The sequence below is a fragment of the Zophobas morio genome, unplaced genomic scaffold, assembly GCF_036711695.1.
Source record: "Zophobas morio isolate AGI-343-1 ecotype UQ-CSIRO unplaced genomic scaffold, CSIRO_AGI_Zmor_V1 ptg000024l, whole genome shotgun sequence".
NCBI classification, from domain to species: Eukaryota; Metazoa; Arthropoda; class Insecta; order Coleoptera; family Tenebrionidae; genus Zophobas; species Zophobas morio.
The window spans coordinates 14,701,716-14,721,741 of record NW_026972129.1 but is presented as its reverse complement, the minus strand read 5'-3'; the positions used below and the strand labels follow the sequence as shown (position 1 = coordinate 14,721,741).

The 20,026-nt window shown below is 35.4% G+C and overlaps 5 protein-coding genes and 1 long non-coding RNA gene across 7 annotated transcripts; 2 read left to right on the top strand and 4 right to left on the bottom strand.

Moving 5' to 3' along the window:
- Positions 1–954: 954 nt before the first annotated feature.
- LOC135135068 (juvenile hormone epoxide hydrolase 2-like) lies at positions 955–4,453 on the top strand. Its single transcript, XM_064064014.1, has 4 exons — positions 955–1,187; positions 1,900–2,638; positions 2,697–2,934; positions 4,139–4,453. The coding sequence occupies exons 1-4, from the start codon at positions 1,005–1,007 to the stop codon at positions 4,347–4,349; spliced, it is 1,371 nt and encodes a 456-aa protein (XP_063920084.1). The 5' UTR covers positions 955–1,004; the 3' UTR covers positions 4,350–4,453.
- Positions 4,454–6,098: 1,645 nt separating this feature from the next.
- LOC135134798 (juvenile hormone epoxide hydrolase 2-like) lies at positions 6,099–7,985 on the bottom strand. The gene is made up of 4 exons (XM_064063630.1): positions 7,618–7,985; positions 6,827–7,568; positions 6,539–6,773; positions 6,099–6,480 (listed from the first exon to the last, which is right to left on the bottom strand). The coding sequence occupies exons 1-4, from the start codon at positions 7,801–7,803 to the stop codon at positions 6,261–6,263; spliced, it is 1,383 nt and encodes a 460-aa protein (XP_063919700.1). The 5' UTR covers positions 7,804–7,985; the 3' UTR covers positions 6,099–6,260.
- Positions 7,941–8,616, top strand: LOC135134800 (uncharacterized). Of its 2 annotated transcripts, none has more exons than XR_010281383.1 (2): positions 7,941–8,025; positions 8,078–8,616. It is a non-coding gene; the product is annotated as an uncharacterized LOC135134800 (long non-coding RNA). The 2 variants fall into 2 exon arrangements; XR_010281384.1 differs by having other exon boundaries at positions 7,945–8,021.
- Positions 8,617–8,789: 173 nt separating this feature from the next.
- LOC135135614 (uncharacterized) lies at positions 8,790–10,307 on the bottom strand. The gene is made up of 3 exons (XM_064064706.1): positions 10,119–10,307; positions 8,944–10,063; positions 8,790–8,863 (listed from the first exon to the last, which is right to left on the bottom strand). Exons 1-2 carry the CDS (start codon positions 10,305–10,307, stop codon positions 9,599–9,601), a joined length of 654 nt encoding a protein of 217 aa, XP_063920776.1. The 3' UTR covers positions 8,790–8,863; positions 8,944–9,598.
- A 1,932-nt stretch (positions 10,308–12,239) lies between these two features.
- LOC135134799 (juvenile hormone epoxide hydrolase 1-like) lies at positions 12,240–14,047 on the bottom strand. The gene is made up of 4 exons (XM_064063631.1): positions 13,699–14,047; positions 12,908–13,649; positions 12,620–12,854; positions 12,240–12,562 (listed from the first exon to the last, which is right to left on the bottom strand). The coding sequence occupies exons 1-4, from the start codon at positions 13,882–13,884 to the stop codon at positions 12,343–12,345; spliced, it is 1,383 nt and encodes a 460-aa protein (XP_063919701.1). The 5' UTR covers positions 13,885–14,047; the 3' UTR covers positions 12,240–12,342.
- A 1,172-nt stretch (positions 14,048–15,219) lies between these two features.
- On the bottom strand, positions 15,220–17,809 carry LOC135135181 (juvenile hormone epoxide hydrolase 1-like). Its single transcript, XM_064064182.1, has 3 exons — positions 17,456–17,809; positions 15,571–16,550; positions 15,220–15,485 (listed from the first exon to the last, which is right to left on the bottom strand). Exons 1-3 carry the CDS (start codon positions 17,630–17,632, stop codon positions 15,269–15,271), a joined length of 1,374 nt encoding a protein of 457 aa, XP_063920252.1. The 5' UTR covers positions 17,633–17,809; the 3' UTR covers positions 15,220–15,268.
- Between the last annotated feature and the right edge of the window lie 2,217 nt (positions 17,810–20,026).

The following is a 20,026-nucleotide window of genomic DNA, read 5'->3' as shown; positions in this document are numbered from 1 at the left end:
CCATTTCGGACCTAGGCATTATTTTGGATTCTCGACTTAAATATAATTTTCATATAGATAGTATCATAAAAAGAGCGTATAGACTAACTGGATTTATAAAAAGGCAGTGTAAACATTTCAATAATGTAATGGTAATCATTAGTCTATTCTTGAATATGGCTGTGTCATTTGGAATCCATATTACAGAAATGGAGTTGAGCGTACTGAAAATATACAAAGAACGTTGGTTAATTTCATTTTATTTAAACTTAAAATAGACAAAAATAAATATTCTTATGAGGACCGCCTTCAGTTGCTAGGATTGGAATCACTTGAATTTCGTAGGAATAAATTTATATTAATTTACGGTTATAAAATTTTGCATAATCAGTTTGATTGTCCAATTTTAATTACTTTTTTTAACTTTCGAGTTCCTAACTATAATACTAGAAGTAATGATTTATTTTCTATTGAGCTTCAAAGAACTAATTATGGATTTCACTCTCCTTGTATGAGAATTGCAAGACTAACTAATGACTTACCTTCATCTATCGATATATTTAATTGTAATTTGAATCTCTTTAGAAAAATGTTATCCTAATTAATCATATTTATTGAGTTTTATTATTTCTGTTTGTTTTTAAGGTACAATCTGCATTGTTTAAATTAGATTAATTTTTATTAACTATGTCTCATTAGTTTAGGTCTAAATTACTTTGTAAACTGCCTATTTGGATTTTTCTATTGGCAATTAAGTAACAATAAACAATAAACAATATTCATGAGTTTCAGTCAAATACAGATTAAATGCGAACATCACGTTAAAAAAAAATTCATGGTCACCAGATTATTTTTTGTCAACTGAGGATTTATTTATCCCATTTTTTTTGCTTTAGTTTATTTAAATTGTTACCACGTGCCGATTAGAAAAACATAAAATTCTGATAATTATAATCATCGTACAGTTAGGCATGCAAAATCAACAATAGAGCTCACTTGGGCTTGAGTATTATTACAACATAAATATGGGTGTTTTATGGAAGATTGTTGTGTCTTGTGGTGTAGTTATTCTTTTGATAAGTTACCAAATTAATAAACTGATAACACCAGGGCTGGCCCCAAAGTTGAACGAGACATGGTGGGGTGATGGAAATTTTTCCAAGATAGATGAAACGATTTATACATTTCGAATTAACGTTTCTAACGAGGTTTGTAATTTACTTACTTAATACTCCTAAATCAAATTGCAGATTTGCTTAAATTTCATCAAATCATATTCATTTCTAATAAGAGTAAGAAGTAAATAAAACAGCAAATAGATACAGTAGTAGTTTAATTTTCACAGAATAATTTCTTTAGGTCAAACTAAAAAAATATACAATTTTTAACTATTTACTGTTAAACGTGGTTTTTATTTAATAATTTTTTAATTTAAAAAGTTGCTAATCCATTCTGTTTAGAGTAGTTTTTGTGGTTCACGTATGTGTGTATGTCCACGTTCAGTTAAAAAAAATAACTCAAAATTTTCTCTTTGGAGTCCAGATGAGACTTCCGAAATAACACGTAATCTATTTTTTCACAAACCCATCATTTAAAACTAAAATAGACGAATGACTACGTTTTCTCGACATTTCATGACCCAAGAGTTTCCGTCTGTCTGTCTATGCCGATTTTTTAGACAAATAATCTCTGAAATTATTGGACGATTGTTGTCAATGTCACGTGCATTTTAGGAAGATCGTGTAGATGGTGAAACGCTAACAAAAATTTCTCTAATCATCATGTTATTTAAATTTTGTAAAACAAGATTCTCCTATACTTGTGGTTTATGAATCTTTTTTGATTTTTTACCTACACCTAATTTTTTTCAAGTCATCATACCATATGAGTGTTTAATGAAACCCATTTCTTTTTTTTAAGGTCTTACAAGATCTGAAATACAGGCTAAATCATGCTAGAACTTTCACCCCTCCTTTGGAAGGAACGCAGCAACAATACGGGATGAACACGAATTTGCTAAAGGAAATTGTCCTCTTTTGGAAAACAAAGTACGACTGGAAAGAACGCGAAAAAATATTCAATAGCTATCCTCAGTATACGACCAACATCCAAGGCATTAATATTCACTTTATACACGTTAAACCAGAATCCCCTAACAAGAAAGTCATGCCGTTACTACTTTTACATGGATGGCCCGGATCGATAAGGGAATTTTTCCAACTGATACCCCTTTTAACGACACCTAGTCCAGATAAAAATTTCGTATTTGAAGTCATAGTACCGTCCATACCCGGCTATGGTTTTTCTCAAGCAGCTGTGCGTCCTGGTTTAGGCGCTCCTCAAATGGCCGTTATTTTTAAAAATCTGATGAAACGTTTAGGCTTTGAAAAATATTACGTACAAGGAGGCGATTTCGGTGCCATTATATTGCATCAGATGTCGGTTTTGTATCCTGAATCTGTGTTGGGTTTTCACTCAAATATGTGTGTAGTATATACTCCTCTGGCAGTTTTGAAAACATTAGTTGGTGCTGTGTATCCCACTTGGTTTACTAGACAGGACCATGTTGAAAGAGTTTACCCTCTAACACATTATTTTTCTTTTAAGTTGGAAGAAAGCGGCTACTTCCATGTTCAAACGACAAAACCAGATACATTAGGCAAGTATTGGTTGCAAAAGAAACAAAAATGTTGAGAAAAGTTGTATCTAAATTTCAGGAGTTTCTTTGCGGGATTCCCCGGTGGGATTGGCAGCTTATATTCTTGAAAAATTCGTTACGGGAACCAATTTCACTTACAAAAGTCGTGAAGATGGTGGTCTGAGAGATCACTATAATTATGCCGATCTTTTGGACAATGTTATGGTTTACTGGATAACGGGTTCTATGCCCACTGCCATGAGACTTTATGCCGAGACGTTCAGTAAAAAAAATTATTTAACACTAGGAGTTAGTAGGTAATATTAATATAACTTTAATAGTAACATACAGCGACCAAAATGAAAAGAAACACTGACATAATTTTATAACTTTTATAAATCTTAAATCCATAACAAAATTGTAAATACCAAGTGATCAAGATAATATGATAAAAAAAAACTTCTTTAGTAGGCTGTGAAGTTTGTCCGGCCTTCTAGAAGAACTAGCATGTCGGCAACAATTAAAAACATCAAACCACCGGCTGTCAAAAAATTGTCCCTTAGGTCCCGGACCTGTGAAACCCCTAAACATTAAGCTCGGTTAAAACGGGTTAAAACAAAGTGACAGAATTATGTGCCCTTATTTATGTATAAAACATACCAAAGCAGAGGGTTTTTGGTGACATTCCTGGATGGCGCCACATGATTTGGGGGAATCCCAGAGTAAATGGGATTAATCTAACCATTCCTATTGGATGGGGTTTCCGATGTTCGGGATGTTTAACTTAAGGGATGCTTGGTTGCTGAATTGAGCGCGTGGACAAGGCAGAAACGAATACAATCGTAAAACAGAACCCGATCGGGTTTGTGGACATTTGATCGGTCGATCCAGTACGAGGGCAGAATAATGCGCATCAGCATAATTAACTAGGCCAGTGGTAACTTAAATTGGGAAGTTACAGCTTTGTAGATTATGATAAAGTTACAAAAATCAGCCATCGGTTGCAAACTTTTTCTGTTTAGGGAGCACTCGTTTGGTCCTCGTTTTCTGTTTCGTTTCCAATCTATCAATCTACAACATTTGTAATTTACTACAGTCAACGTTTACATAAACAAATTCGATTTTTTGTTACTACCCAGACCGTCTGGTACAAAGGAATCGTGTACGCGTCTTTTATTTTCCTTATCTGAGAATTTTTTATAGACTCTGAAGAATATTTGTATACACTTATCAAGATAGCTGGCACATATTCCATTTTCGTTGTAATGATGACTTTGGTAAAATTCTAAATTAAAGCAGTAAGTATATAAAAAAAATGTATTACGCAAAATACAAAATAAAAGGTGTTTAAAAATACTGTAATGGATTTAAGATTGAAGGAGAAGGTGTTTATTCTTTTTCGGCTCGCTAAATATTTGGTTTTATATTTATTTGAAAGGTGAACGGCAATGGTTATCAAAGTAGTTATTCAAACATCGGGTTAAGTTGTATAGTTAAATACTTTTATATGTATTTTTTTAGAATGCCAGTTCAAGTTCCTAGTGCATGTGTACGCTTCAGATATGATTTATACGCTTCGGATGGAATGTTGCCAGAACTTTATCCCAATTTACTGCATTTAGCTGACTACAGTGGTGGTCATTTTGCAGCATTTCAGCAGCCAGATTTGTTTGCTAAGGACATTTTTACTGCAATTGAGAAATTTGAAAAATTTCATGGTCATTCAAGCTAGGTAATAATAACTTGAGCATGTTTATTTTACTTTTTTAAATTTTTAAGTTAGGATAGATGAATACTGTAAATAAGCTAAAATGTTTATGTCATTGTCTAGTATCTCCATATTATAAAAATATTATCCAGTTTCTACAGTTTTTTAAAAATTTAATACCAAGCTGATGTGATGGAAACATATTAGGGGATTACTGTTGGACCGTAATTAGAAAAAGAGTTTCAAATGCCCAATTTTTAATTTTTCAGTAAACATGTTGATATTTATTAACTCAACCATCCTGCCTTGAACTCTGATCGTCAACAAAGTGGACTATTGGAAAAGTGTAAAAGTGCAAAGTTTGGAGGACAAATTGTTAGTAGGTACTCCAGTTTACAGAGGGAAAAGTTGTTGAAATAAGCTAGAAGGAACTTATTTTCCAGCTGTGAAAACCTATCCAGCTTTCAAAAAATGAAATCAAATCGATACAAAAATTTGGATATCACAAATTTAAATCTACAAAGAAAAAAAGCAGAAATCGTTATTAAAGTAATTGGATGTAATATTTAAGTCATTACGATGCTGCTGGCGACAAATTTACATACGAAAAAAAAGACTGTCCAAATCATAGATCACGGTTACGGGATCGATGGCTCTGATTAAGGCGATTGAGTTTTCTTCAGTTTTCGGATGTTATATACTTATTTGACGGCATCATCCACGTCCATAGTAGGTACCCCAGGTCGGAACAGGATTTAGAAAAATAATGAGATAATTACTAGATTGTTCCAATTCAGCAATGAACTTCAGCTCGTTCGTTTAGCTATTGTTGAAATTATCCTCGTCGAGATCAATTTCAAATCTCGAATGAAAAGTTATGAAGTGTGTATAATATAACAACTCAGATAAAATCCATACAAACTTTAGATATCGTTGTTAAAACAAGTTGAGTCAGAATTACAATGCAATACTCCAAACGCCTAAACTACCAACCTAAAGGTGGCATTCTGCCAATCCCCATAAATCCTAAAATATGGCTGATTATTACCTACGTTATTGATTTTTTTTTTTTCAAAATGGGACTGCGCAATATTTCTCTGTGAACATCTCAAAATCCTGACGTGATGTGTAAATAGTTTTGAAATTAGCGCTAAAGTATAAATTAAAAACATTATTCCAATGTTTTCGCACAAAACCGCTGTAAACTAATGTTATCTATTAATTATTATTAGCCATTTAATTTAACTGTGCGGCAACTTGATTTCTTCAGAAAACATTAGGTTTTAAGACTGTAAAGTAAATATGAAATTTTGCAAAATTACAAACAATAAGATTAACCCTGTCTTGTAAACTTGAAACCGAAAATTGTAAAATTATCAATTGTACCATTTGGTAATTTTTTTGGTGTTTAGTTTGCTTACTTTCAGGGAGTTTGGTTGGAAAGACAATTTTTGATTGTGTATTAACAACATTGAAAATTAGCATTTTTTTAATAAAGGTGGCTTTTCCCTCGAGTAAGTTATGTGTTTACTTATTTGTCATGGTATGATATCGTTAAAAGTCATGGTACCCATTTGTATTTTTGCGGTTAAACCGAATGATCGTGGTCCAAATGGGTGGTTTGGGTTCCATATTAAAACATGTTTTATTATTATTTATGTCATTTTCGACACGTATTCGTCCGATTTTTTTTTATCTAAGGTATAACGTATTGTTCTCTATCGCAAAAATTTACCATGTGGATTCGACATGGTGACGAATAATACTAATAACACGTTTTATTGGTTTTTATTTGCTTCTTAAAATAAGAATTACAAAGAAATACTTGAATACTTAGAAACTTGACCACTGCATAAGCAGGTAGGCAGTATATTATAAGGAAATTTAATGTAATTTGGGATACATAAAAATTAATGTTTCAAATGGCACAAAGAATTAACTACTGTGTTGATTTTTATGAAAAAGTTCCATTTTTTCAACAGCTGTGAAAATATCGTCGGACAATATTTTAGGTTCTTCAAAAGCTGCAAAATGTCCAGCGTCGTAATCTGATGCATGGACAATGTTCTGAAACTTTTCTTTCAATAAAACTGTGGGTGAATACGTCAGGTCGTATGTAAATCGTGCAGCAGCTGTTGGTACGGTGACTGGTATACTACAAAAAAATTAAATATTAATGCAACAAATGTAGTTTCCCAACATTAGTGGCGTACCTGTCCACTTGCAATGTTCTATTTGCTGCACTCATAGTTTCCGCATAAAGTCTCATGGAGGTTGTAATTGAATTAGTAATCCAATATATCATGACGTTGTCCAAAAGAGCAGTGTAGGTATATTTTTTTGTTAAACCCCCATCTTCCAATTCTTTCCATGCTGGATTTGTCCAGGTAATAAATTTTTCTATAATGTAAGCCGCCAATCCAACTGGTGAATCATTCAGAGCAACCCCTGAAACTCTTGAAAGTATTGTTCTGTTACATGTGTCGTAAAAGCAGTCTCACCAACAGTATCTGGTTTAGTTGCTTGCAAATGCATATAACCAGTCTCAAGTACCAAGTTTGCTAGTTTTGCCAACCTAGGGTAGATTTTATGAACATGTTCTGGAGATACCAGCAACGTTGGCCAAAAACTGTAGAAGAAAAGCTTAATGTTTGATTTTAGAGAATTAACGGAACACATATTCGAATGAAGCCCAAGAATTTGTTCCGGGAAAAGAGTTCCCATGTGGTGAATAATAATGGCCCCCCAATCGCCTCCTTGAATATAAAACTTAGGAAAACCCAATTTTATCATCAGATTTTTGAAAAGCAGGGCCGCTTGAATAGCTCCCAGCCCAGGTCGTACCGCAGCTTCTGAGAACCCGTATCCTGGAAGCGATGGGGCTATAACTTCAAAAACAAAGTTACATCCAGGTCGTGGAGTTGTCAACATTGGAATAATATCATAAAATTCCCGGACTGATCCCGGCCATCCATGCAACAACAATAGCGGTAGAACCTTACGTCCCTCTGGATTTTCCGGTTTTACGTGGATGTAGTGAAGTCGCAGACCTTGAACACTGACCACAAACTGCGGAAATTTGTTGAGGAAGGTTTCACGTTCCTTCCAATTGTATTCAGTGCGCCAAAATTCAACAATTTTGTTGAGAAGATTCGTATTGAGGCCATACTGTTGCTGAATTCCTTCTAAGGGTGGTATAAATGGTCTTGCCTTTTTCAAACGGTGCTGAAGATCTTCGATCACCTGTTGTAAAATAGTTTAGTGAATTTTTATAATAATAGTAAAACAGTACCTCGTCAGATATATTTATTGTAAATGGTTTGATGGAGTCGTCTTCTTCGGATTTATCTCGAGGACCCCACCACGTTTCTTCCAAGTACGGGACGGCAGGAATTTTAAACAAGTTCCTAATTTTATTCACAAGTTTTAACAAGATAATCACTACTATGGCAGTAACAATTAGACAAGCATAACTCATTGTTGAATTATATTCTGCTGTTATGAAATGTTTAGTGCACTTTTTTTATAAACGATGAATCGGTGTTTAAAATGAACCGGTTATTAAAGTGACCGTGACACAGCAGCGCCGGATAAATGGTATGCAATTGGTCTGCAGGATCTGGTACTAACTGCTATTGTTGTTGTGTCATTGCTAATACTAAGCACTCGGTAAAATTATTATCACTAAGTGATAACGTGGGTAACGTATATTTATTTTATGCCGATAATATTTTATGTAATCTTATTTATAGACTCTTGTCTGTGTAGTAGAATACCTTAACAGAATATGTTGTTTTTAAGAGTGTGGACACGACTGAGAACGATGTCAAGTTAGAAAGAAGCACAGATATGGTATTCCTTTTTCAGTGGCGGTACGTACAATAAAAATGATTCGGAATAACTGCGTCACTAAAATAGGTTGACGCTGTGAATGATTGGTAAGAGATACGGGTATCAAATTATGCTCCAATTCTATGTTTTAAGGCATGAACCAGTAGATTATATTATCGAAGAATAAAATTATATATCAACTTTCAGTTAATAGTTTTATCAGAGAACATAGAGAAGTGACATAGAGGCTGATTTTGCAAAACCACCCTTATTGACATTGGAGTCCTCAACCGCCAAAGGCAAGCGCCAAATTTAAATAGTCGATGCCAATAAAAACCTTGCTTCACTATAATTGTAATTCGTGTGACCTAAATGAAAGTGAAGGAAACAGTAAGCAGCTTGTAATATTCTGGTAAATCTAGTGTCAATTTGTCGAAAATAAAACGCGTCGTTAAAAATATTATGACATTTCTTCTAGTTACTTTTATTCCTAGTTACAAACAAACACTGCTACCAACATAAATTGAGAAGTCCTCAACCGTCATTTGATTTAAACTATGGCGCTTCTCTATGTTCTCTGGTTTTATTCTCGTCCATTATTCATTATATTGTTTTTTGTATTTCGGGACACGTGGACATAAAAAGAAGAAGAAGAGATGTCTTCTACGTCAACAGTTTGGCAGTTTATTTACCGCTTTTTCAAGACGCTAAAATATACGAAATATTCTTGAGGCGAACCATTTGCGTCTTATCTTAAAAATGATGACATGTGAGAAATGATACCAACCTTGTATTTGGTACCTTCTGAAAACCAGTCATATAACCTAAAATATTTTAAAATTGAAACTGTCATTTCGTGCCCACACTCTTAAAAACGACATATTCTGTCAAGGCATTGTACTTCAAGCTAGGTAATAATCACTTGAGCATGTTTATTTTACTTTTTTAAATTTTTACTCTGTCGCTGTAATTGATGATGAGTCATCATCGGCATACAGACCAGAAAGCGTCGTATTTCATAACATTGCCCCCTCCTTAGTTCTGATCGTTTCGATCAGAAACGTCAACGGCGCTGCTGTTGTGCCTCATGAGGCGGTCTAAACGTATGATTTTCATTTTCGTCTTCGGCCCTCGTTGAATTCTCTAGACGATATCGTTGATCCTCGTCACCACAGTATAGGGACATTCCCAGTCTGATGAGTGATGACAACTTTGGGCAACAATCATTCCTTCTCCGGGGGTTATAAATCCATACCAAATTTCCCGCCTGGAACCCTACTGAGTTGTCCCAAAGGTCGTAACGTGTCTTCATTCTCAGTCGCCACTCTATTCTGGTAGTGCAGCATTTTGTAAATGCTCGGCAGCTTCTCCTGTAAGCCATCGTCGTAACCTTTGACCTTCTTCGTGTCCTTGTTCCTTTCTTCGGGCACTCGCCACTTCTCCTACAGTTCTTCCAATATTCCTATTGGTGAGCCGACGTTCTGTGGTAGCCACTGCCCTCTCGCCTTAATCTTAGGCCTTTTAACCGCCGCGCAGGTCGTACACTTCTTGCACCAGCTCTCGACGTCTTGCCGACAACAGACCCAATAGAATCTCTCCCTAATTTTGGAAAGCGTCTTGTTGATTCCAAAATGAGCACCAGAACTCCCACTGTGCATCTCCCGAAGTACTTCCTTGATCCTGGTGACCGGAACCACCAACTGCATAGTGACATGCCTTCCATCCCGACTTTCCCAGGCTCGATTAAGCAATCCGTTCTCAACATGCAAGGAGTCCCTTTGAGCCCATAAGGCCTTGAAAGAAGGTGACTCGTCTGATATTTTCGACGAGCCAGGTCGTTCTATCTCATCTTCTTTCCGTCTGACGAGCGGCCCATTATCCTCGTCTTCCTCCTGGTCTACACCGAGCTGCAGTCCATTTATTATCTTCTGCAACTGCTTTCTTCCTGCGGTTGAACCGTACTTTCGACTGCTCAATCTCGTCGCAGTGTTTGCAGTTCTGATAAGCGATCAATCTTGCAGGCTTCGTTTCAATACAACGCTGATTCAGCTTGAACTCTTCATTTCCAAAACGTAGGACGTCCCTCACTGAATCAATAGTCAATTCATGGCCGCTAATCAAATCCATTCTCAAAATAAAGTCATCTTCCATGCTTGCCACGAGATCGGCGTCGACTCTCCAGTTACAGTTTACAATCTGGTCGTTTCGGGTTTAGTTTCTACATCTTCAGCTCCCACGAGTCCTTTACGTACAATTAATACCTCAGCGCCAATATCGATAGTGATTGCTGCTGGATTTTCATAAATCTTTCCCGGTATAGTTGAAACCTCTGGTGAAACTTCTTATTTTCACTTGGCTGGCGGCCTTATTATCAGCAACGAACTCATTCCCTAGCGTACTGGCTTCTTTTATATATCGGTAAGATTTCCGTGTGTGCTTTTTCTGGTGATCGAGCACGACAATTATGTTTGAGGTATCTCTGAAGCCCACATCTATAATACTCCATGAGGCGCACCATTCTCTCGTCTTTGAACTAGGCCATTTATGATTTGTTGTGAGAATTTTTTTAGCAGATTATCTATCTTGTTGTTTTCTTCTTTGCCTGTTTCTGTTACCCTGACTTTGTAGCACGTTTTTGAAGAACTGTACGCCGCCTCCACTTCCAGTGCACGAATCAAGGTATCAGATGATGTCTGACACGTTGATAATTGTAAGACCTTCTTAACTTCAAAGTCGCGAATGCCATCTACGAAGGTTTCTGTCACAAGCCTCTCTTGAATAGTCGGTGGTGCATTGGAATATGGTAGAAGTACCATTTTTTGACATCTGTTGCAAATTCTTGTAGAGATTCTCCAACTTTTTGTGTTCTTGTCTTTAATCGGGTGGCAAGAACTTCCTTTAGATGTTTATCCCCAAATCGCAGTTCTAGAGCAGTCGTTAAAACACTATATTTGCTTATATCTTCCTCAGATAAGGTTTGAAGTATCTCTACCGCTGCACCTCGCAGAACTATCAGCAAGGCTGTAGCTTTCTGTTCTTCTTCCCAAAGATTCGCCGTCGCTGCTGCCTCGAACTGTATTTTATACCATGACCACGGTGTCTGGCCATGATAGGTGGCTGGTTGAATTGTTCTGGAAAACGACGTCACGTTACATGAACCAGTGGTAGCTGTAATTTTTATTATCTTTTCAAATTTGTTCATTTTGTCTTCTGTTCTATCTTCTATAATTTTTATTCGATCTTCCATATATTCCTGCACTGATTTCTCAACTTCTTTTATTTTTTCGTCCATTGTTTCCACTCTTGCGTCCATTTTTACCATTCTTGCCCTAATTTTCTCGTTCATTTTTTTGTTGCTTGCATCCATTTTTTCGTTCATTTTCGCAAACATAGCCGCCATCTGTTTTAGTTGTTTTTCCAACATTGCTGCAGTTTGAGTTCTCGTCTCGACCGGCATACATCTTGTTCAATCTGCCCGTAACGGTTCGTCGTAAAACCACTTATTAATTTCAAATCTCACTTCCCACACCAGTGTTACGTTGGACAGGTGATTGAAATCGGCGTGGGTAAAACTTAACAATGTATTTCTTAATAACTCGAATTACACGACAAACTACGATATTACACCGATTATGTACAGAATAACTCCATGGTGCAACTTGAATGGATTCGTTCACTCGACTCCACTGAATTCAGCTCTCGTTGTTTGGACTACACTCAACTAATTCGTTCGCGTAACCTGTACTTCCTTCTAGATATTTCGGAATCGAGGTCTCTCAGGAATTCATCGCGACTTCAGCTTCCGGGCTTTTCTGTGGCGATCCGACGCCGCTCTGTCGCTGTAATTGACGATGAGTCATCAGCATACAGACCAGAAAGCTTTCGACGGTCATAGGCGTCGTACTGGGGCGGCGTAGGGGTGTATTTTTTAAATATTGAAGTCATTTTCGAGGCGTATTCGTTCGAATTTTTTTTATCTAAGGTACAAAGTCATTTTGTGTTCTCTATCGCAAAAATTTACTATGTGCTTATTAAAATAGGAAACATGACCATTGCATAAACAGGTAGGCAGTAAATTATGAATTATGGATTTGTTACGCTTTATACGTAACGTGTAGGTATATTATAACGAAATTGAATATAATTTTGGATACGTAAAAACTAATATTTCAAATATCACAAAGAATTAACTACTGTGTTGATTTTTATGAAAAAGTTCCATTTTTTCAACAGCTGTGAAAATATCGTCAGACAATATTTTAGGTTCTTCAAAAGCTGCAAAATGTCCAGCGTCGTAATCTGATACATGGACAATGTTCTGAAACTTTTCTTTCAATAAAGCCGTGGGTGAATACATCAAGTCGTACGTAAATCGTGCAGCACCTGTTGGTACGGTGACTGGTATTCTACAAAAAAAAAGAAATATTGATGGACAAATGTATCTTCCAACATTGATGGCGTACCTGTCAACTTGCAATTTTCTTTGTGCTGCACTCATAGTTTCTGCATAAAGTCTCATGGAGGTTGTAATCGAATTAGTAATCCAATATATCATGACGTTGTCCAAAAGGGCAGTGTAGGTATATTTTTTTGTTAAACCCCCATCTTCCAATTCTTTCCACGCTGGATTCGTCCAGGTAATAAATTTTTCTATAATGTAAGCCGCCAATCCAACTGGTGAATCATTCAGAGCAACCCCTGAAAATCTTTAAATTATTCTTCTGTTATATTCGTCGTAAAAGCAGTCTCACCAACAGTATCTGGTTTAGTTGCCTGCAAATGCATATAACCACTCTCAAGTACCAAGTTTGCTAGTTTTGCCAACCTAGGGTAGATTTTATGAACATGCTCTTGGGCTACCAGCAACGTTGGCCAAAAACTGTAGAAGAAAAGCTTAATGTTTGATTTTAGAGAATTAACGGAACACATATTCGAATGAAGCCCAAGAATTTGTTCCGGGAATAGAGTTCCCATGTGGTGAATAATAACAGCCCCCCAATCGCCTCCTTGAATATAATACTTAGCAAAACCCAATCTTTTCATCAGATTTTTGAAAAGCACGGCCGCCTGAACAGCACCCAGCCCAGGTCGTACCGCAGCTTCTGAGAACCCGTATCCCGGAAGCGATGGAGCTATAACTTCAAAAACGAAGTTACATCCAGGTCGTGGAGTTGTCAACAGCGGGATTATCTCATAAAATTCCCGGATTGATCCGGGCCATCCATGCAACAACAACAGCGGTAGGACCTTACGTCCTTCTGGATTTGCCGGTTTTACGTGGATGTAGTGTAGTCGCAGACCTTGAACACTGACCACAAACTGCGGAAATTTGTTGAGGAAGGTTTCACGTTCCTTCCAGTTATATTCAGTGCGCCAAAAATCGACAATTTTGTTGAGAAGATTCGTATTGAGGCCATACTGTTGTTGAATTGCTTCTAAGGGTGGTACAAATGGTCTTGCCTTTTTCAAACGGTGCTGAAGATCTTCGATTACCTGTTGTAAAATAGTTTAGTGGATTTTTATAATAATAGTGAGACAGCACCTCGTCAGATATTTTGATTGTAAAGGATTTGATGGAGTCGTCTTCTTCGGATTTATCTCGAGGGCCCCACCACGTTTCTTCCAAGTACGGGACGGCAGGAATTTTAAACAATTTCCTAATTTTATTCACAAGTTTTAACAAGATGATCACTGCTATGGCAGTAATAATTACACAACAGCAACCCATTATTGTTATTACGGAATGTTTAGTACAATGGTTTTTTTATAACTGATGAATGATGATTAAAACCGGTTATTAAATGACTGTGACACAGCAACGCCGGATAAATGATATGCTATTTGTTTGTAGATTTGGTACCCACTGCTATTGTTGCTGTGTCATTGCTAAGACTAAGCACTCGGTAAAATTATTATCACTAAGTGATAACGTAAGTAACGTTTATTTATATAATAATGATAATATTTTATGTAATGTTATTTGTAGAATCTATATAGTAGGTAGATATTAGTTATGTTGCATAACATTTTGAAAAAATTTTCTTTGCAGACAATAACTTTTTATTTATTTATTGTTTTAAACATTCGCAGGTGACAGAATAATTTACTCGAGAATTCGATTCATATGTATGTTAAAAGTTCAAATCGTATTATTCATTCTAAGCTTTCCAAAAGTCGTTTTATTTTCTGTTAACTTTTGAACGGCTATTCCTAAATATTTAAAAGAACGAAATCACATATAAGTGATTAAATTATAAACCAGAAGAATCGCAAGGTACAGTGACTCTTTTTTAACTGAATCATTATGACTTTACTGTTCCCACTACGTTTGCTAAGTACCTTGGTTAATATGACGATCGAAAACGTAATATAAAAATATTGATTTTATAAGTTAAAATTTTACTTTTGTTTAACTACAATTTCGTTTTCAATTTCTTCAAAATTTTAAGTAACAGTAAGTAACATATATCTGGTAGCCGTAATTATTCAGATTCTCTCTAATTTATAATGTGGTAACTCAAACATCCCGTCAAATTGAGATATTAGCACAAAATTTTTAAAATCCGCGAAACCTGCAAATTTGGTTTTGAACTGTGATCGACAACAAAATGGAACGCTAGGCAAATTGGTGAATTAAAGGTTTGGGAAAAAGGCTTTAAATCAAAGTGCGAAATATGGAAATATAGAAGGAATTTGTTTACCACCTCCAAACACGTTTCCAGCTTTTAATAATGAAATGAGATTTTACAATTGATATTTGAACATCACAAATTTAAACATACGAAGCAAAAGGGGGAATCGTCATGTAAGTAACTGGATATCACTCAAGGTATTACGATGGTGTGATAAATTTTAATACCGGCAGCTGAGTGAAAACAAACTCCACAACGTAAGGATGCGTGGCGAAAGCGGCACGAAGGGCGTCTCTTCGTGAAGATTTATTTCGTCTAATCTCAGCTACAACACGCGATGTGCGAACACTTGCATTGCTGAGGTTTACTTGCTCACTTAGGTTTTTGTTTCCACTCTTCATTCCTTTGCACTTAAACACTTTTTACGTTGCAATAATTTACATCAGATTTTTTGGTAACATTTATTGAAAAAATACAAAATTATTTTTGAGATGAAGGTGTGGACCGCATTTTTACCACAGCGGTAAAAATGTCGTCAGCCAAAACTTTAGGCAATTCAAAGGCTGCAAAATGACCTCCATCTTCAAAATCAGTAATATGGACGAGATTACGGTATTTTTCTTTTAGAATTATGGTTGGCTGAAGAGCCAACTCGTTAGGAAATCTTGCACATGCGCTTGGTATCGTTATAGGTATCCTGAAACAAAAAATGTATTTTATTAAAACAAAACTTACTTAACTTTTGGTATAGTTTGAATACGTAAAATTGCAGGCACACTTACTTGTCTACGCCTGAGGACATCTGGGCTTTGTTGAAAGATTCCGAGTACAGTCTTACGGAAGTGGTAATTGATTCCGTGATCCAGTAGATCATCACATTGTCTAAAAGATCTGCATAAGTAAATTTCTTTGTTAGTCCACCGTCGTCTAAATTTTTCCATTCTTCATTAGTCCAAGTAATAAATTTTTCCAAAATATAAGCTGCTAAACCAACCGGGGAGTCATTCAACCCTACACCAACAGTGTCAGGTTTAGTCGCTTGTATGTGCATGTACCCCATCTCCAGCATCATCTTTGAGAAAAACGTAGACAGTGGGTAGATTTTACTTTCATGTTCCTTTTTATCCACAATTAGAGGAGGATAAAAGCTACCCAAAATTAATTTCAAGTTAGAGAGAGCTGAGTTCACGAAACACATGTTAGAGTGTACACCCAAAATGCGGTCGGGATATAGAGTAGCCATATGTTGTACAATAAGAGCACCCCAGTCACCTCCCTGAATGTAATATTTTTCAAAACCTAAACGATTCATCAGATTCTTGAAAACTACCGCCATTTCAATGGGTCCTAGCCCAGGTTTCACGGCGGCTTCAGAAAATCCATATCCAGGTAGCGATGGTACTATTACTTCGAAAACGAAATCTCGACCTGACACTGGTTTGGTCAATAGTGGAATTAGGTCATAAAATTCACGAACCGATCCTGGCCAACCATGTAATAATAGAAGAGGAAGGACTTTCACCTTTCCTGGATTCGTGGGTTTAACATGGATATAATGAAGTCGTAACCCTTGTACGCTTATAGTGTACTGAGGGAACTGATTAAGGAACTTTTCTCGTTCCCTCCAGTTGTACTTAGTTCGCCAGTAGTCGATTATATTTTTAAGAAGTTTTGTGTTGATACCATACTGATGCTGGACACCTTCTAGGGGTGGTGTTAAGGCTCTTGCGTTTGAAAGGCGGTGTTGAAGATCTTGTAAAACCTGTAAACCAATATATTTCAATTAATGAAATCAGGTTATTGATTGTTCGTCACGGTCCCATTTTAAAACTATCTATTAAAAATAAATTGCTCTAAAATTTTTTAACTTAAACAATAATGCATAAACAACATTCGGGCAACGTGATGTTTTTAAAATGTACAAAATTAGATTGAATGTGTAAGCATTGAGGCAAAAATACTTTTATATTTTTAGAATACTCTTTTCATTGCATGATGTTACCAGACACATGATTTTGATATTTTTTTATTCCACGTCACTGAGGCACAAACACAGGTCGTGTTTGAAATCATAATAATAAAAAAAAAATAATGAGTTGGCTTAAACTGAAACCAAAATATATATTATCTCTATATTACCATCAGTTCTAGACATTTTTTTAATAAGCATTGATTTCATAATTTTTTGAGATTTCATCGGTTTTTTGGAGGAGATGAATAAATTCAATTTTGTTAATATTCTGTGATCATTAAAACAAAGTTGGTAAATGTCTTATCAAAATAAAAAAAAAATTGTGTTTGTTTTGAAACGTGCAGTAAACGACTTACTATGATACCAAAATTTTAAAAATCAATAAAATATATTGCTTCTTTAATTTTTTGGAAACATTCTAGATAAACAATTGTAAAAAAGTGAGAATATATTGCCAAACACTCCTAACACTGCATCTCCAGGTACATTTTTAATAAATTTTGAGATGACATCATCAACTTTGCACATGGGTTGAATAAAATCTAATCAATGTTCTGTAATCATCTAACAATGCTAGTGTTTTGTCAATGTTTAAAAGTTCATTATCTAGGACAAGCTGTAAAAATTCATGAGACGATAATTAACATCTTGCATAATTAAGCGACCAGTGAACGTAAAAATGCGTATCAACTCACCCCATCTGAAACTTGAATTTTGAATGGCCGTATTGACGTATCTTCTTTCGATGGATCTCGAGGGCCCCACCAAGTGTCTTCTAATTTTGGAACGGGTGGCGTTTCGCACAGTTTACTAATAGTATAAGCAATTAAAACTGTACCAATAACGAAGAACAATTTTACGGTGAGTCCCATATTTTTGTTAAAAGAAAACGATTGAACAAAAACTGTATATAATTGAGTTTTAGCCTTGATGTTTGTGAGGCGATTGTGTGTTCATAGTCGGTAGTCGGCAGTGCGTGCCCGAACCAACTGTTGCGTAATATTGAATGGAGGAAGATTTTGGACGTTTATTGGATCGGATCGTTTAAACATTGAATTTCACCTTCAGATTATGTGCGCAAGATCAGGATCGTAGTAAATCCACAAATAGCTCATGGTGCGGTAATAGTACCTTTTATATGATATATACGAAAATGAAAAAGTACACAATCATTGTAGATAAACGGAGATATTATACGGTCGCATCTAACGGCAAGTCAGCGTGATTTGACTCAGCTGCATTTAGTGTCTACCCACTTAATATGTAATTATTAATTAATATACACATATTTTTATTTTAACATATAGAGGTTATCAGCTAACACAAAAAAATCGCAGAATCATATATATATTTTTTTGGTATCTAAGAACTTGAATTTGTTTGACTTTGCCTCAGGTGCAAAGGAAGTTCTGTTTGAATAATTTCAAATGCATTTTGAATTTAATTTCTTGTGTGTAAGTCACCTTTATTAGCAAGTAATCCTTGTCGGGAGCTTCATTTAAGAAGGTACTGACATTCTCACCCGTAAGAATCTTTGACTTCTTTGACCTGTAACCTGAAGACTGCTTCTTCAGGAATGCAATAACTTTTCGGAACCTACATTAATTTTACTTCCCGAGCGTAAGCAAAGGAAGTATTGTAATCGAGTCCGTCGGCCGACTCTCTACTTTTACGTTTTCTCGATCTTTCATGACCCCTAGAAGACGAAGAAATAGGTCTCCCATTTCCGTCTGTCTGTCCGTCTGTCCGTCCGTCTGTCCGTCTGTTGTCCCGGATTTTTATTAGACCGATAATCTCCGAAAGTACTCGACCGATTGTTGTGAAATTTTGTACTTATATTAAGAATATCATGTAGATGGTAAAACGCTAACCAAAATTTGTCTAATCATCCCCACCACTAATGCGATGACGTTACTTCAAAATTGTACATAGTAAATGGGTTTTCAATTGTATAAAATAACATAGTCCTACACATGTAGTTTACAACTCTGAATCGACTTTTCACCCGAAACGTCCAGATTTTTGGAAAAAAAATCAAAATTATAAAACAACATTTTGAAATTTAAATTTTAATCTGCTAACCAGAATGCTTTGAAATGTTGCAGATGTTTTAAGGCTATAAAGAGCATCATAAATCTTTAGTCAAAAAATATTTGCTTATCCCCTCCAAAAACTTGATGACGTCAGCTCAAAAGTTTGTGGAATAAATCATATCTAAAATGTACAAAATATGATGAGTCTGTACTTGTGATCTATCACTCCATTCATATTTTTTGGATTTGCATATACAGGGTGACTCAAAAAAATTAATGAATGCGTAAATATATTTTATTGATTTAATCAGGAACTACAAAACCGAATGCTCTGAAATCTTGCAGATGTTTTAAGGTCATAAAGAGCATAATAAATGTTTAGTCAAAATATATTTGCTTATCCCCTCCAAAAACTTGATGACGTCAGCTCGAAAGTTTGCCGAATAAATCATATCTAAAATGTACAAAATATGATGAGCCCGTACTTGTCATTTATCACTCCATTCATATTTTTTGGATTTGCATATACAGAGTGACTCAAAAAAATTAATGAATGCGTAAATATATTTTATTGATTTAATCAGGAACTACAAAACGCAATGCTCTGACATCTTGCAGATGTTTTAAGGTTATAAAGAGCATAATAAATGTTTAGTCAAAATATATTTGCTTATCCCCTCCAAAAACTTGATGACGTCAGCTCGAAAATTTGCCGAATAAATCATATCTAAAATGTACAAAATATGATCAGTCTGTACTTGTGATCTATCACTCCATTCATATTTTTTGGATTTGCATATACAGGGTGATTCAAGAAAATAAATGAAAGCGTAAATTTATTTTACTGATTTACTCAGGAACTACAAAACCGAATGCTTCGAAATCTTGAAGATATTTTAAAATCATCATAAGCATGGTAAATTTTTGATCAAAACGTATTTGGTCGTCCCCCCTAAAAAATTTATGATGTCACCACAAAATTTTGCTGAAAAAATCCTATCTAAAATGTACAAAATATGGTGAGTCTCTTCTTGTGATTTATAATTCCATTCAAATTTTTTCGATTTGCATATACAGGGTGACTCAAAAAAATTAATGAATGCGTAAATTTATTTTATTGATTTAATCAGGAACTATAAAACCGAATGCTTTGAAATCTTGCAGATGTTTTAAGGTTATAAAGAGCATAATAAATTTTTAGTCAAAATATATTTGGTTATCTTCTACAAAAAA

What these genes read in the sequence shown, in the direction of transcription:
- LOC135135068 (XM_064064014.1), top strand. Translation starts at nt 1,005, where the DNA reads ATGGGTGTTTTATGGAAGATTGTTGTGTCTTGTGGTGTAGTTATTCTT. An exon ending in GAATTAACGTTTCTAACGAG is followed by an intron (nt 1,188 to 1,899) that starts GTTTGTAATTTA and finishes CTTTTTTTTAAG; the next exon opens with GTCTTACAAGATCTGAAATA. An exon ending in TTAACACTAGGAGTTAGTAG is followed by an intron (nt 2,935 to 4,138) that starts GTAATATTAATA and finishes GTATTTTTTTAG; the next exon opens with AATGCCAGTTCAAGTTCCTA.
- LOC135134798 (XM_064063630.1), bottom strand. Translation starts at nt 7,803, where the DNA reads ATGAGTTATGCTTGTCTAATTGTTACTGCCATAGTAGTGATTATCTTG. An exon ending in CAATAAATATATCTGACGAG is followed by an intron (nt 7,569 to 7,617) that starts GTACTGTTTTAC and finishes ATTTTACAACAG; the next exon opens with GTGATCGAAGATCTTCAGCA. An exon ending in AGAACATTGCAAGTGGACAG is followed by an intron (nt 6,481 to 6,538) that starts GTACGCCACTAA and finishes ATTTTTTTGTAG; the next exon opens with TATACCAGTCACCGTACCAA.
- LOC135135614 (XM_064064706.1), bottom strand. Translation starts at nt 10,307, where the DNA reads ATGGAAGATGACTTTATTTTGAGAATGGATTTGATTAGCGGCCATGAA. An exon ending in ACGAGATTGAGCAGTCGAAA is followed by an intron (nt 10,064 to 10,118) that starts GTACGGTTCAAC and finishes AATGGACTGCAG; the next exon opens with CTCGGTGTAGACCAGGAGGA.
- LOC135134799 (XM_064063631.1), bottom strand. Translation starts at nt 13,884, where the DNA reads ATGGGTTGCTGTTGTGTAATTATTACTGCCATAGCAGTGATCATCTTG. An exon ending in AACTAAACCAGATACTGTTG is followed by an intron (nt 12,855 to 12,907) that starts GTGAGACTGCTT and finishes AAAGATTTTCAG; the next exon opens with GGGTTGCTCTGAATGATTCA. An exon ending in AGAAAATTGCAAGTTGACAG is followed by an intron (nt 12,563 to 12,619) that starts GTACGCCATCAA and finishes TTTTTTTTGTAG; the next exon opens with AATACCAGTCACCGTACCAA.
- LOC135135181 (XM_064064182.1), bottom strand. Translation starts at nt 17,632, where the DNA reads ATGGGACTCACCGTAAAATTGTTCTTCGTTATTGGTACAGTTTTAATT. An exon ending in AAATTCAAGTTTCAGATGGG is followed by an intron (nt 16,551 to 17,455) that starts GTGAGTTGATAC and finishes ATTGGTTTACAG; the next exon opens with GTTTTACAAGATCTTCAACA. An exon ending in ATGTCCTCAGGCGTAGACAA is followed by an intron (nt 15,486 to 15,570) that starts GTAAGTGTGCCT and finishes TTTTTGTTTCAG; the next exon opens with GATACCTATAACGATACCAA.